General features: G+C 46.2%; 1 protein-coding gene across 1 annotated transcript in view; it reads left to right on the forward strand.

Annotated features, from left to right (window-relative positions):
- The first annotated feature begins 9,562 nt into the window (after nt 1-9,562).
- The window catches only part of LOC118084295 (sodium/hydrogen exchanger 2-like), a 28,595-nt gene continuing 23,044 nt past the window's right edge, over nt 9,563-15,113 (forward strand). Inside the window, exons 1-2 of the mRNA XM_035113670.2 lie at nt 9,563-9,735; nt 13,519-13,982. Of these exons, the coding sequence (XP_034969561.2) occupies nt 9,585-9,735; nt 13,519-13,982 (615 nt within the window). The 5' untranslated portion in view covers nt 9,563-9,584. The remainder of the gene's footprint in view (nt 9,736-13,518; nt 13,983-15,113) is intronic.

Genomic DNA, 15,113 nt, shown 5'->3' on the forward strand with positions numbered 1-15,113 from the left:
TGAATGCCTTAATCTACAGGCTCTCAGAGTTTGTGTATAGCCCTATGAATTAGCTGATGGTGTCTATCCTAACAATGAATTATTATTTCCCCCTTAGGAAAGATTTCCAACCTCATGTGTATGTGTGGTAGCACTTTTAAGAAACTGTTTAGTAATGCACGTTATTCATTTGTTTTAGAAACACTAGCTTGTATACCTTAAGTTAAGAAGTTTCAAAATGAAGGTCTGAATGTGCCAGGTAACAAAATGTAGGTCTGTTTGTGAAATATTTTGCTATTTGATTTAAGAAAAGCAATGTACTAATGTCTTTAATGACTGCTAGTTCCTGATCACAGCCGGAGGTTCCTAGGTATTTTAACTGTTCAGTAGAAAAGGCAGCCCCCACCCCGAAGTTATCTATCTGCCTTGCACTATTTCCCTGGAAGTCAAAAACCTAACATTTGAGCAAGCTTCCAGTTAGCCTTCTTCTGCCCTACATACTTCTTTGAAGCCCAGCAATCTTCTGAGGGCTCTTAAGTCTCTCAATACAGCTTCTGGTAGCCCTTCTGAGACAAGCTGAATAACAAGCTGGGAAAAGTCAGCAGAAGCTTCCTCACTTACTTTGCTCTCTGTTGCCCATCCTTTGGCCTAACATTGGAGCATGGGAAGCTGCTGGCTCCTCTGTAGAATCATAGAGTTGGAAGAGACCACAAGGGCCATCCAGTCCAACCCCCTACCAAGCAGGAAACACCAGGAAACACTGTAGTGTGTTGGGTCAATCAAATGGAGATGCAGAAGCAGACCTGTTCTCCATCTCCATATTGAAGAGGAGGGAATATAGGGTGGCAATGACCAGGGCCAGAATAATCCTGGTCAGGCCACGCAGGAGAGCAAGAAGAACTCCATTTTGTATATTCAATTCTAAATCTCTCTGTTTACAGGCACAGCATGTTTGCACATCTAATGCAAAGATCTAACCACACACAGCACTTCTAAGAAATTCTAGCATAAACCACAAGAGCAAGAGGATGTAGCCCACCGCAAATTATAAGTAGAGCACAACCACAATTGTGCCTGTAAAATTCCACATAGACACGTGTATGAAGGTACCAGGTACATAACGCCACCTAGTAGAGTTGGGCGGGTGACTTTGCATCTTGGGGTGCTCTCTCTTGATTGGTTGATGAAGTACTGCAGAAAGGCTGATCTTCACTTCACTCTGTCAAAAAGGTATAAAAGCACTCTGTGTATGCCCATGGGTCGGGCAGAATGAGGAATGGTTTTTTCCCTACTGCTCCATATTGTTTTGCCGACAAACCAATAATAAAATTGTTCAACTGCCTGAGATTTCGTCTGGTCAATTTGGGAAGCCAGTCATCCACCTTACACCTTGACGAGCGGATGCAAATCAAGCTCTCAGTGTTGTTTCTTACCATCTTAGAGGCAGGAGTGTGTAGGCTGTGGGGAAACCAGACTCAGAGAGAGGAAGCTTGACATCACAGGGAGAAGTCCCTAACCAGAGCTATGCAGTGGGGAAGATAAGGATTTGGCAATCTTCCTTTTAATGATGTGTGTTGGTTTGATTGGCAGTAGCTGAAAATAAAGCATCTGAGCCTGGCTGAGACGAAACACTGCCACTCCAACTAACTGTGTTTACTTTAAACAGCTACGAACACTGAACTCAAAGTGTTCCTTCTCCTCTCGCGTGCCTGGGTTGAGCAGAGGCTTTCTGGTTTGTTAAATCAGCTTCCTGTGGCATTGATGCTGGGGAACTGTGGTTTAAGCCCCAATGCCAAGCTTTTAAAGGTTAGGTAGAGTGACCTCACTGATGGGACTCTAACACCCTACAAATCTGCTGCTACTCTCACACACGTATGGTTCATCTGAGTGGGCACACCTGATTCCACCTGGGCAACAGGACTGTGTTGTGCCCCTCTGGATTCAGCTCCATTGCCATCTTCTCCTGTTCAGCCCCTACCTGTAGCTAGTCAAAGCCCTTCCCCATCCCTCATAAGGCTATGTGCTCTGCAGGTGAGAAGGCCAGCAAATCTGCTTCCTGTGCTCTGGCACCTAGAGATAGAAGGGAGGACTTCTCCCCTTCATCCCTGGGTGCCTGCCTCCTGGTGCCTCCTTGCCTCTGCAGTTGCCAGGTCCTGCTGTAGGCAAGGGGCACACGACACCCAGGTCCACCGCTGGTTATCTTCTTGAACAGCATTTTTTGGGGTGTGTGTGTGTGTGCTGTTGTTACACTGTATGTGTTGCTCTTGATTTTTTTTTTGAAGTTTTCATGTTCAATATCATTGTTGGCTACCTGGGATGATCTTTGTGCTGGAAAGGTGAAAATGTCAGTTCCTGGTCTGCAGGGCTCGTTGGCAAAGTTCCCTCTCATTGACCTCTGTCCACAGGCATCTCTGGCAGCTGTGTGGGGTGGTGGTGACTATTTTATCCCCCCCACCCCGCTTAGAAATACCTGACATGGCAACACTCTGGAGTACTCTAGGAAATTTGAATAGCCTCAGATTGCTGCCAAGTGAGACCACAATGATCAAATCAAAGTACTTTATTCGACCGATAGTCAGGAAGAAAAACATTTCTCAATACAAATATAATAATATAAAACTGAAGGCATCAGAGGGATACATAAATGAAGTATGACCGCTCTACTGAACCTCCTACAGGTAACCCACATCAAGGCATTCGATTATACGTTTCCGACACTTAAGCGCTTCTCGGCCATTTGGCTAAGATCAAGTGTGAGACCACAATGAAGTGCTCAGTAGTGCAAATGTCAGGGCTGGGTGGAGTCACAGGTGGAGAGAGTTGCTGTTGCTCTCTGATGCTGTTCACAGGTTTCCCAGAAGAGCAGAGCTAGCCCAAGACATTTTGGCAGCTGAGGCAAATCACAATACGGCGCTTCCCCACCAGGTAAAAAGGGGTGAGCGAAGATCTACATCAGGAACCATGGGAGAATAAAGATCTACATCATAAACAAGGGTGGGAGGAGACCAGCAGTGCCTCCTATTTGCCAAAGAGGCTGTAGAGATGGCATGGGGGAGGGCTGCCAAGGAAGCAGCAGATCTGGCCTCCAAGTAGCATGCTGTAGTTGTTGTTGCCACTATGACAGCGGCGACGGCAGCAGCAGCATAGGGGGATGCTTTCCTTGGAGGCTGCATCTCCTGCCCTATAGATCCAGCTGCTTGAGGCAGTCACCTCACTTTGCCTCTTGGCCCTGCAGAAGAGGCATCTTGGTTGGCCACTGCAATAAGTTGAATTAGATGTGCGCCTTTGGCAGGGCTCTCTTGTGTTCTTACGAGGATTAGACAAATTCTCAAAGGATAAAACTATCCCTGGCAAGTAGCAGGAATGGCTATATTTCTGCCTTCACTGCTGGAGGGAGTATGCCTCTGAAGATCAGCTGCTGGGGATCACAAGTGGGGAGGGGTTACATTTAGGCCCTGCTTTTTGGCTTCCCACAGGCACCTGGTCTGCTGTTGTGAGATGGGCCTGATCCAGCTGGCGGTTCTGGAGAAAAGGGTGCCAGGTGTGGACACTGGCCTGAAAGGCGGGAAACAAATATGTTGAATGAACAAATAAATGTTACTTGGACTAATGTACTACTTGTGGCTTAGAGTAGTTTTAATCTGAGCTGTAAACTGTCTCTCCTGTCTCTGTTTCAATGAAAGGTGGGCTTTTTGCTGCCTTGCTGTTGATTTGATTCACTGCATATTGTATTTTTAACATTGCCTTTTGTGAAAGAGAATGTTATGTGGCTGCATACAAATGCCATTTAAAAACAAATAAGATTAAAAAGTGAGGGTTTTTTTTTTTTGGAAAGGCATCCATATCAATCTTAATAGCAACAGGAGCAACACTAACAACGATCTGTTTGTTACTCCTATCCTCTGTTTTTCTTTTGAAAGTATTGTTAATATGATATATTAACGCTAGCTAATATACTATTTCCTTCTTTTATTTGCTATTGTTGACAATATACTTTGTAGATGCATTTATAAATAATATAATTACATGTTTAATTAACAACAACACTCCAAAATGATAATTCATATTTTGTCCCTGTTTACAGCTTCCCTGTTCTACCCTTTTATGCACCACATTGATCAAATGGCTATTGATCCAAATGGTTCCAGACCATTACACAGCTTTTCCTTTTAGCCCTCCTTCCTTCCAGAGAATCCAGTTCATCCTTTTGGAGGAAAGGAAAATATGGAAGGAAACATAGCTCACAAATATGTTATACTAGCTGGCCCTGCACGCGTTGCTGTGCGTTAGTCTGTGAAATGGAGGGTAATAGCCCCCCTTCAGATCCCCCTGAGCCTCAGAGTCCCCCTGAGTCGAGGGGAGATATTGTGGAGAGGGCAGGTTTCATCCCTGTGTCTCCCCCCACCCTGTTCTGACCCATTACGTATCCCTGCCCTCTATTCGCCCCCCCTACCTCCACTTGGCCTAGTCTGGAAAGCGGCCTAGTCTGTCTGATAATGGCCTTGGTGGTTTCAGTTGCTTGGTTGATGATGATGTAGAGCTGAGGCCTAGTCTGTAAAATGGAGCCTTGGCCTCCTGTTTTACAGGATCTCGTGGCAGAGGCAAGGTTTGTGGGTGTGGTGCGTTGTTGTGGCTAATCCCTGTGACTGGCCCCATGTGTCCCGATCCATGACCTATTCAGTTTGTCCCCCCCCCCCCAATGACCGGTGTATCTCATGACGTTTTGAAGGATGGTATTTATTTTTGTTTTGTGGATTGGGGGGGGGGGTAGTGTTGCTAAATGGTAAAGTAAAAACCCCTTGCTGTGCAGCGGCCTACATAAATCAAAGGCCGTGCTGCGTTCTGTACCAACCCCCCCCCCCCCCCCGGCAGGCCCCGACCTCCACTTGGCAATGTTGGTTTTTTGGTGTTTTTTTTTGGTGGGGTAGTGTTGCTAAATGGTAAAGTAAAAACCCCTTGCCGTGCAGGGGCCTACATAATTCAAAGGCTGTGCTGCGTTCTGTGCCAACCTCCCCCGGCAGGCCCCGACCTCCACTTGGCAATGTTGGTTTTTTGGTGGGGGTTTTTTGGGTGGGGGTAGTGCTGCTAAATGGTAAAGTAAAAACCCCTTGCCATGCAGGGGCCTACATAAATCAAAGGCCGTGCTGTGTTCTGTGCCAACCCCCCCCCCTCCCAGGCAGGCCCCGACCTCCACTTGGCAATGCTGGTTTTTTGGTGGGGTTTTTTTTGGGGGGGGAGTAGTGGTGCTAAATGGTAAAGTAAAAGTAAAAACCCCTTGCCGTGCCCCCAAGTGCGTTGCTGTGGGTTCTCCCCCTCCCCGGGCCTGTCGGGCCTACATAAAACAAAGGCCTAGTGGTCTTATAATGGCCGCCTTGGTGGTTTCAGTTGCTTGGTTGATGATGATGTCATTTGGTTTGTGGGTGTGGCTTAGATTTCACAGGAAGGAAGGGGGTGTACTGTGGGAGGAATTCCACTTGAGGGCGCTGTTTGAGTTGGTGGAAAACCAGGTCTGTACCTGCGCAGGTGTGCTATTTGAGGGATTTTTGCCCCCAACAACGTGCGGGGAGTGGCCTGGATCGTTGTGTCAAAATTTCAGGACGATCGGTCAAGCGGTTACGGAGAAAAGTGGAACCTGGATTTTCACGATTTTTACATTTATATATATATATATATAGACTAGCAGCCGAGCCCTTTCTCACTCCACTCCCCCCCCCGCCATTCCCCCACATTAACCCCCAGAGCTTCCCTTCCCACCCTATGCAGCTACTAATCTTGTTTTCCACCTTCCCAACCCCATTTCCGAAGCCACTTCTCTCTTCTGTTCTGAACCTGTTTTTACCTCCATCGCCATGTCCTTGCCTCCCCTCTCCTTGTGTGCAGCCCCCTTGCACACAGCCACCCCATGGTTACCTTCTGCACCTTCTTCCTCCCCCCAATTGCACCACAACTATTAAGCTGCCTTTTCACCACCAGCATAATTGTGAAGCCCCCAACCCTCCTATTCCTAGGCCCTTTCATGCACCAGTTTTTATCATCAGCCCCATTCACAAGGCAACTTCTCCCTCCTCTCTTATTTTTTCAAACCTCTGCTGCTGAACCCACATTTTCCCCTTCACATCCTTTGCCCCTCCTCCCCCACCTTCCTCCTTTTCTCAGCTCTCTGTTGCACACAGACCTGTTTCCATCCCTCCTCCTCTCCCTCTCCTTTCCTGCAGCCAATTGAAGTGGCTACCTCACTCTGCCTAACGCTTGGGCCAGCACAGATAGCCCACCACCTATCAATAAAGAATCATCTAGGCAAGAGTGCACATGACTAATGCATCTCTAAGTATTAGCTACATAAAAAGCTGTAGGGAAAAATGTTGTTTGGCCCTTTGATGGCCAAGGTGCTGCTGAATGTAATAACGTAATCCTGCAGAAGGATTTCTCGTTGCACCCTTGCTGTGTGCTAAAAATGGCATCAGAAAGGGGATTGTGTTTTGCTGGTGTTGGCAAGCAGTTTTGGATCCCCTGACCTCTCTTGATTTGAATTAGAAGACAAATAAATAGATCACTAATTTGCCCTTAGTTCAGGTCTGGTGTCATTTAGGAAGCTGGTGCCAAAGTGGGCCATTGATTTTCACCCAGCTGTATTAGCCTTGGGCTTCCACATTTTAATTAGCAGCGCCCTTTCGAATTCCAGCCATAACATTACTGACTCCAGTGCACCAAGTAGAGCCCTGTGCACTACGTAGGGCTTCACATCATTAATATACTTGATAACATCAGCAATTGTGCTCCCTGCCTCCCAAAATGTGTAGGGTGGCCCCGTGTCCTTTATAGAAGGAATTTCTGTATCTGAAGGAACAGGAAAGAGTCTGGCGGTACCATATAAAGGCTAACAAATGGATCATGGTATTAACTTTTGTGGGTCATTGCCCACTTCATCAGAAAGTATTAAACCCGAGTTTCATACACACAGGGCTTATCCAGATTTCCCTCTGTGCTGTGTTTCTAGGCAAAGGCTTTAAAGTGGTGTCCAACCACTTTTTGCTTTGCCCTGTTGCTTCCCCCCGAAAAGCTGCTTTTTACTGCTGCAAACAGCAATCTGCAGAAAACCCAAATGGTTGTTTGTTCCGATTCAGCATTAAAGAGTTGCTTTTTGTGTTGAAAGTGCTGGGGCAACAAGGACAAAAGCTCTTAGACACAGCGCTTTAAAGCGCCTAGAAAGTATGGGGCAAAAGGTATATGTGGATGACCCCACCTCCACCGCCTTCCTGCTTCTGGGGAAGTGGGCAGTAACGTACAAAAGCTTATGGCAGGATCAATATTTCAAACAATAACAGATATGAAATCTTGAGGTGCATATGCAGAAGGTTGGAAGATGGGAAGAGTGAATGTACATTGCTTCATTTACTTCAAAGTATAAGCTGGCTTTTTTGCATTTAGGACTCTCTCTGCACACTTCCCTCCCTGATGGTGCCACTGCATGAAAATCAACAGCTTGTTCTCTGCCACCCCAACAGGACAGGACGAGGGGAGGCTTGTAACATCTCTGGGAGGCTTGCTAATGCTTTTGCTCCCCTGGCGCCTCCTGCATCTGTCACCAGGGCCAGGGTCTATGAGAGGCATCAGCAAACACCCTGGGAGGAAGTGCTTGGCCTGTGTGGAGGAACACTGAGCTACTCCAATAGTCAGTTCTAGGCCAGGAGACTCAGCTGCACAATGTGTATGGTGGGGTATGGCAGGCTCCACCTGCCCACCTGAAAATTTTCATTTTAACACCTGAGCCAAGAGCCAGACACACATCAATGGCTCAATTCAGGAATTCAGATACACATGCTGAGTTACTAAACCTGTGCTTTTGTCAGGGAAGCCCTACTATGACCTAGTTGATTTTGGGTTGCTAAAAAGGTAAAGGGGCCCCTGACCATCAGGTCCAGTCGTGTCCGACTCTGCGGTTGCGGCGCTCATCTCGCTCTATAGGCCGAGGGAGCCAGCGTTTGTCCGCAGACAGCTTCCGGGTCATGTGGCCAGCATGACAAAGCCGCTTCTGGCGAACCAGAGCAGCACACGGAAACGCTGTTTACCTTCCCGCCGGAGCGGTCCCTATTTATCTACTTGCACTTTGATGTGCTTTCGAACTGCTAGGTGGGCAGGAGCTGGGACCGAGCAACAGGAGCTCACCCCGTTGCAGGGATTCGAACCGCCGACCTTCTGATCAGCAAGCCCTAGACTTTGTGGATTAACCCACAGCGCCACCTGGGTTGCTACATTGCCCCTAAACTGACCCCTTTGCACAGGAACATATTGCTTTGCTTGGACTATGAGAAGGATCTTGTGGGAACACACACACACAAATATGTATATATGCAGGTATTTGTCTATGTATAGATAAATATCTTGGATCTGCTGCGATGGCTATTGTCTAATTGTCTATCTCATTGTGTTTTAAATGTATTGTAAGCTATCTTGAGAATGTTAGGTAGTAGGCAGCATGTATAGATCCTATTAAATGAACAAACATATTGTCTTCAGTGATAGGGAAGTAGATTTCGGTTGAACTTTAGGAAGAACGAATGATTAGTAAGAGCAGTTTCACAACGGAACCAATTTTTTGGAGCCAGGAGCGGACTTTGGTTATTTTTGGTAATATGGTGCTCTCAGTGAGGCTAAAATTGGGCACCCCAAAATGGTTTTTCTCAATTATGAATCTTTTTGATTGTGCACCCCCTGGGCACAGTGCAAGGGAACCGCCTGTACTGCCCTAAATCTGGCATTGCTGGAACTTCCCCTCAGGTTGTTGGGCTAGAAGGCCTATGAGGCCTCCTTCAACTCTGTGACTAGTGATGGCTGGTAGGGTGGAAGGCAAGGAGGCCAAGAGTAGTTGGATCCAGAGCCAATGATGGACAGAGACTGCTAATTCCCATTTTGTCCCCATCCTCCTCTTTCCTGATGAGTTCTTTAAGGGCCACACTAAGAAAGAGAAGGAGGAAGTTGACAGGCAACACTACTCACTGGACTGGTAGAAAATAGGAAGATAGACAAGCAGGTAGGAGCTAGCTGAGCATAGATTGAGGTTTGTGGGGCAGTGTCCCATGTGCCCCTAATGGACCATCCACTACGAATTGGTTCACATCAGGCTGGCCTGCTTCGCAACCTGAGTTTATATGCCTTCTTTGGCTTGTTTTTGTTTTGCAAAATTAGAAGGATTGCTTAGGTTAGGCAGCATAGTTTAGAATGTCTTGATTTGGCTAAGTGGAAAATGCATTTTCCAAGTGACGTAGGGAGTTGCTGCTGGGTCTCTTTCTCCCCTCACTCCCTGCTCCAGCAGTGGCTCTTCCCCTTTGCACACCCATCCATATAATTTACAGCATGCAGCAGGGTGCATTAAGTAGAGCAGCCTCCAGAACGCTCAGGCAGAAGCAGCAAAAGAGCTGGGCGGCAGCCAGCCAGCCAGCCAGCTTGCCAGCCAGCTTGGCACTTCCCCTGACAGTGAGAACTCCATCTGGCAGATGGAGGCTCTGATCCTTGGACAGGAGGCCATGTCAGGACTTTGGCTTCTGGGATCCTCTGCCTCTGTCATCCTCTCTCTGCCACTAGCTGCTGCCTTCCAGAGTTCCACGATGCTGGAGTCTCTTGAGGATATGGATTTGGAGACAAGCCAAGCGAATGAGTCTAAAGCCCACCCAGTCTTCTTCTCTCTAGACTATCAGCATGTCCAAGTGCCCTTTGAGATTACCTTGTGGATCATGTTGGCTTCCTTGGCTAAAATAGGTATGTTTCTCCAGGCAGGGGTTGTTGGGCTGGGTAGTAGAGCATCTGCTTTGCGTGCAAAAGTTCCCAGGTTGGGGATACGGATTTAGAAGAAAAGACAAGCAAATGCACCTAAAGCCCACCTAGTCTTCTTCTCTCTGGACTGTCATCCAGGTAGGGAAGGGAGAGACTCATACTTGCAACCCTGGAGAGCCACTGGAAGTCAGTGTTGACAATACGAAGCTAGACAGACCATTGGCCTGACTTGGGATAACGCAGCTTTCTGTGTTAGTCCCAGCGAGTGGGTTGGGATGGTGGATAAATTTGGTTTGGTTTGCACTGTAATCTAACATACCTACAGTAATACAAGCTTCCCAAACGTATATGTGAGTTGAAATGCAGCTGCACTTTGAAATTCGCTGTATTTTGTGACGTGGTTCTTCAGCCAGATAATGCGAACAAACGTGCATAATGTTAGGGGGAAGTGTGTTGCAGAAAAATGCATATTATAGTGAAAGTACAAAAATGCATCATATTAGGCATAACTGCTTGCAACAATTTGTATATTAGGATAAATTCACACTAATATGTTGGTGAATTTTCATGACAAAAAGGTTTGCAAACTGATGCGGAAATGTGGAAAACTGAACTTAAGATTGGAAAAATGAAAGAATTTTTAAAGAAAGTCTGATCCATTCATCTCTAGGGGTGAGGTATAATTTACGAGTGTTTATTGGGCACCTAGACACTTGCGGGTACCGTTTTGAAATGCATGTGGAGGCTTTTGTTTAACAGCAATGCCAAATGCCAAAACTGTACACTAACGTCCTGTGAAACAATCAAGAAAGTTCAAAGAAATCAGACCACGTCCAAATCTTTATAGAGGCATATCAATGAGTTATTTTTAGGAATTTAAACTGTGACATAACATAATGCATGGTTTAAATTGTAAACAGTGCTTTTTTTCTAGGGGGAAAAAGGTGCTGCCAGGAAAAAAAGCACTGATTGTAACCCTTTGAAGCTCTTGTTTTGTCTGTACTGGGACTCTGCAACAGGCCTCTCTGATTGCTACCGTATCTGTCTATATATATATATATATATATATATATATATATATATATATATATATATCCAACCTCCTCCAATCCATTTGTTTCCTTCAAGAACAATAAAGCAGCTGAATCTTTCCAATGAGCCAGTAAGAATCCCCCCATTAATGTATTATTCAGATGCACAAATTAGCCGTCTGCATTGTGCAGCAATATGGATGGAGGGCTTTAGAAGGCTGCATTGATGTTTTCCGTTCATTTGAAGTATGAATGATTCACATACATTTAAATTGAATTCTCCACAACTAATAAAGCTGTCTCTGATTACAGGCACTCAAAAGCTTTTTGGAATTGCAGACAATAAACCCTGAGTATATATATATATTTAAAAAGTTAAATGTCTTTCTGAAAGATTATGTTGAGTTGACCACATCACATATTTTGCTTGGAAAAGTATTTAATGAGCAGCTGTTGAAATATAAATACCTCTAGCTATTTTTAAAGGTAGGGCTAGATCCGAAAATGTTTGGGATGCAGGATTTTACCCCCATTGTGCGTCCCTTAATTTTGAGATTGCTAAGGGATGTTTATGAATGTCCTTTCATTCTATATAGCTTGGGCCCAGGTGAGCGGAAAGATCTTATCTCCCTTTACTAACCCACCTGAAGGCTTAGATTCTTGGGTGAGCATATTCTCTCGGTCCCATCCACATCAGAGGCACAGTTGGTGGTGCCACAAGAAAAAAGCTTTTCTCTGGCTGCTCCCGTATAGTCGAAATCCCTCCCAAGAGAGGTTAGACTGGCTGCCCCCTTGTTATCTTTCCATCTGCAAGCCAAGACCTTATTATTCTGACAGGCATTTGAAAACTAAGGTGCAGGCAATGCTGACCACTGGGCTGCTGTCAGGACAACGTGTAATTTAATTGCTGGTCCTATATGTGTTTCAATGCGTTTTAACCATTGTTTTTAACGACCTTGTTTTTATTACTTCGTATTTTATAATGATGTTTTAAAAAATGTTGTAAGCTGCCTTGAATCCCAGCTTGGGAGAAAGGCAGGATATAAATACATTAAATAATAATGAATACATTCTTAAAACCATTTAGTTAATGGTCTGGACCATTGGACCCCCCCCCCTTTCTGCAATTCAGTTAAATTTCTGAAGCTATCATGAGGTATCTCCTTCCTAGGGGGCTTTTTTAGATCAGGAAAAATGGGCAGCTAGGGAGACTGCAGAGTGCTGGAGAAAGGCTTACTAGAAAGAAACACCTGGCAGTGTGCCAGAGGCATAGCAAGCCCAGGTGGTACCCAGTGCAGACATTTTTTTGTCACCCCCTGCCACATTGACAGCTTGGGGTAGGCTTGGAAGTTGCAGGTGGGTGCCAAATGTCACCCCCTCAGCAATGACACCTGGGGTGGCCCACCCCCTTCCTACACCTCTGTGCCCCCACCCTCGCCGCTCCCAAGTACCCGGAGCTGTTGGGGGGAAGGGGGCAGCTATGCTGCTTTGCCGGGGTGCTGGCAAAGCTGGACAGCTTGTCCTCTTGGGAGCCACAGATCCTGTGCGTCCCCCTCCCTCCCTCCCTGGCTCACTGTAAAGCAGCAAAGCAGGAGCTGCTTACAGCGAGCTGGGGAGGGAGGGAGGCTGGGAGGGTGGCCCCTTGCTCACCGTAAGCGGCTCCTGCCGGCAGAGGAGGCATCCCACTGCCGTCCGTATGGCACTCCAGCGGCACCAGTGGCAAACTGCTATGCACAGCGCATGTGCAGTGTCGCTACGCACAGCACATGTGTGCAACACCGCGCATGCATTGTATGTAGCGGTTTGCCCCTGGCGCCGCCTGAGCGCCGTATGGACGGTGGTGGGATCCTCTGCTTGTGGCTGCAGCCGCGAACGGAGGATCTTCCACATGCAGCTGTGACGGCGTGATGGCTGCTCGCGCCGATGTGGCCAGGCTTCTTGTCACCCCGCCAGGCATGGAACCTCGGGTGCACCGCCCCTACCTTGTGACGCCACTGTACACACCTATTTACCCTGCATCCACTGTGCTCCCACTGCTGGTTTGAAAAGAAGTGTGCACATAATTTTAGCCACAGTCCATCTAGCATAGACAGCCACACTACCCTCAGCTACCTTTATGATAAATAAAAAAATTCCTTCAGTAGCAGGATTTTTTTTATTTTTTATTTTACTTCGACCCAGACCAACACGGCTACCTACCTGTAACCAGAACTTTATGATAAAGTAAGCCAAAAAAATGCACATCCATTGAAATTAATCAAACTGAAAGTCCCTTGAGTCTCTGGATAATCCCCACTAGCATTTTAGTGAACATTTCTCCTAATAATCACATTTTTACTCACTTGGACCTTTTCCCCCAAGCAATTTTCTCCACTTTACTGCATGTGTTATGTCCACCAATATCTTCATTTTTTTTTGCACCGTCTCCCCTAACATGCATTTTTGTAAATGTCGGTTGAAGAACTGCATCACAAAATTAGACAAGTACAAATTTTGAAGGATAGTGTTTGATTTCCCATATTGTTTTGGAAAGTGGGAATTTGATAGGTTCAGCTTTAATGCATACTAGTTCTGACTCCAGCCCACCAGGTGATTAGATTCTGCTTCCTGACCCACAATTCACACAACACTTGGTTTGGTGGGGACAGGGGACGGGGCAAAAGCACATAAGCTGAAATGACCACAAAGCAACAAATGCTTCTGATTTCCCACTAATGTTTCCTCTTGACCTTCGCAGGTTTCCATCTGTTTGAGAAACTACCTTCCGTTGTCCCCGAAAGCTGCTTGTTGATTTTCGTGGGGCTTATCATGGGAGGGATCATTTATGGCTTAAACGACAAATCCCCTCCGGTCATGGACAGTGACATCTTCTTCCTCTACCTCCTGCCACCCATTGTCTTGGATGCTGGCTATTTCATGCCCAGTCGCCCCTTCTTTGAGAACATTGGGACGATCCTCTTATATGCTGTTGTGGGGACGATATGGAATGTCTTTGGAATTGGATTCTCACTCTATGGGATATGCCAAGTGGACACCTTCCAGCTACGTGATATATCTTTGCTTCATAACCTCTTGTTCAGTAGCTTGATTGCAGCTGTTGACCCTGTTGCTGTGCTGTCTGTGTTCGAAGAGATACATGTCAATGAGAAGCTTCACATTTTGGTATTTGGAGAATCTCTTCTCAATGACGCTGTGACAGTTGTAAGTATGTCTTCTTGAGACCTTGATGTGCATGAAAGTGCTGTTTCTAGGGTAGGGATGGGAAACCTCTGGGCTACATTCCAAATGTGGCCCCCCAGGGCTTTCTATCTGGCCCTCAAGTCTCTTCCCAAGCCTCACCCCTCTACCTAGTTACACCAATTCTCTACAGGCCACATCCCACACCAGACCTGTATTGTACCCTCCTTGGGTACATTTTTGCCTGGCTAGATTGTTTCCTCAAATTCTGATAATGCTTCTTGCATGCTTGGATGGGATTTTTGTTGGTTGCTAGGAAAAATAGGTATATAAAATGATAATTCCCTGGATGCCAAGAACCAGGTTTGGGGCAAATACTCTTTGATGAGAGAACCCCAGCAGAGATTTAAAATCACAAAATATACAACAAAGTAAAGCATGAAAAATTGGCTGTTAGACCTTTAAAATATGCCCTGCTAAGTACCTTTCAAAGTTCCGCTCTTCCCCAACACAGAAAAACACCACACATTTGGTAAGTTAATTTTTTATATAAAGGCATATTAGAGCCATGCAGTTTGAGTTTGGAGCAACCAGCTCAGACCTCTTTACATGCTGAGCTTCTCAACAATAGGCCTGATTACCTTCCTCCCAAGGTGTGGGGGAGTGACCTAGCTAAGCTTGGCAGGACAGCTCACTCTATGGCAGGCATCCCCAAACTGTGGCCCTCCAGATGTTTTCGCCTACAACTCCCATGATCCCTAGCTAACAGAACCAGTGTTGGGGAAGTTGGGAATTGTAGTCCAAAACATCTGGAGGGCCGAGGTTTGGGGATGCCTGCTCTATGGCATTAACCCCATTCATGTATTAATTAGACATGCTGGAAACCCAGCCAGATGGATGGGGTAGAAATAATAATAATAATAATAATAATAATAATAATAATAATAATAGAGGCTGGTTGTCCCACAATTATGTGTTGGTAGTTTATTGAAGGCATGTGATGCACCAACCCTATTGAGGGCTGAGAGTTGGAATGGAGTAGTGGTTGCAGTAGAACTTGGCAGGCAAACGTTTGAATCCTTGCTCAGCGATGGAACTCACTTAGTGGCCTTGGATCAGTCATTGGATCAGTCATTGTGTCTCATCCTAACTGAG

This window comes from Zootoca vivipara, chromosome Z, assembly GCF_963506605.1.
Source record: "Zootoca vivipara chromosome Z, rZooViv1.1, whole genome shotgun sequence".
In the NCBI taxonomy this organism is placed as follows: Eukaryota; Metazoa; Chordata; class Lepidosauria; order Squamata; family Lacertidae; genus Zootoca; species Zootoca vivipara.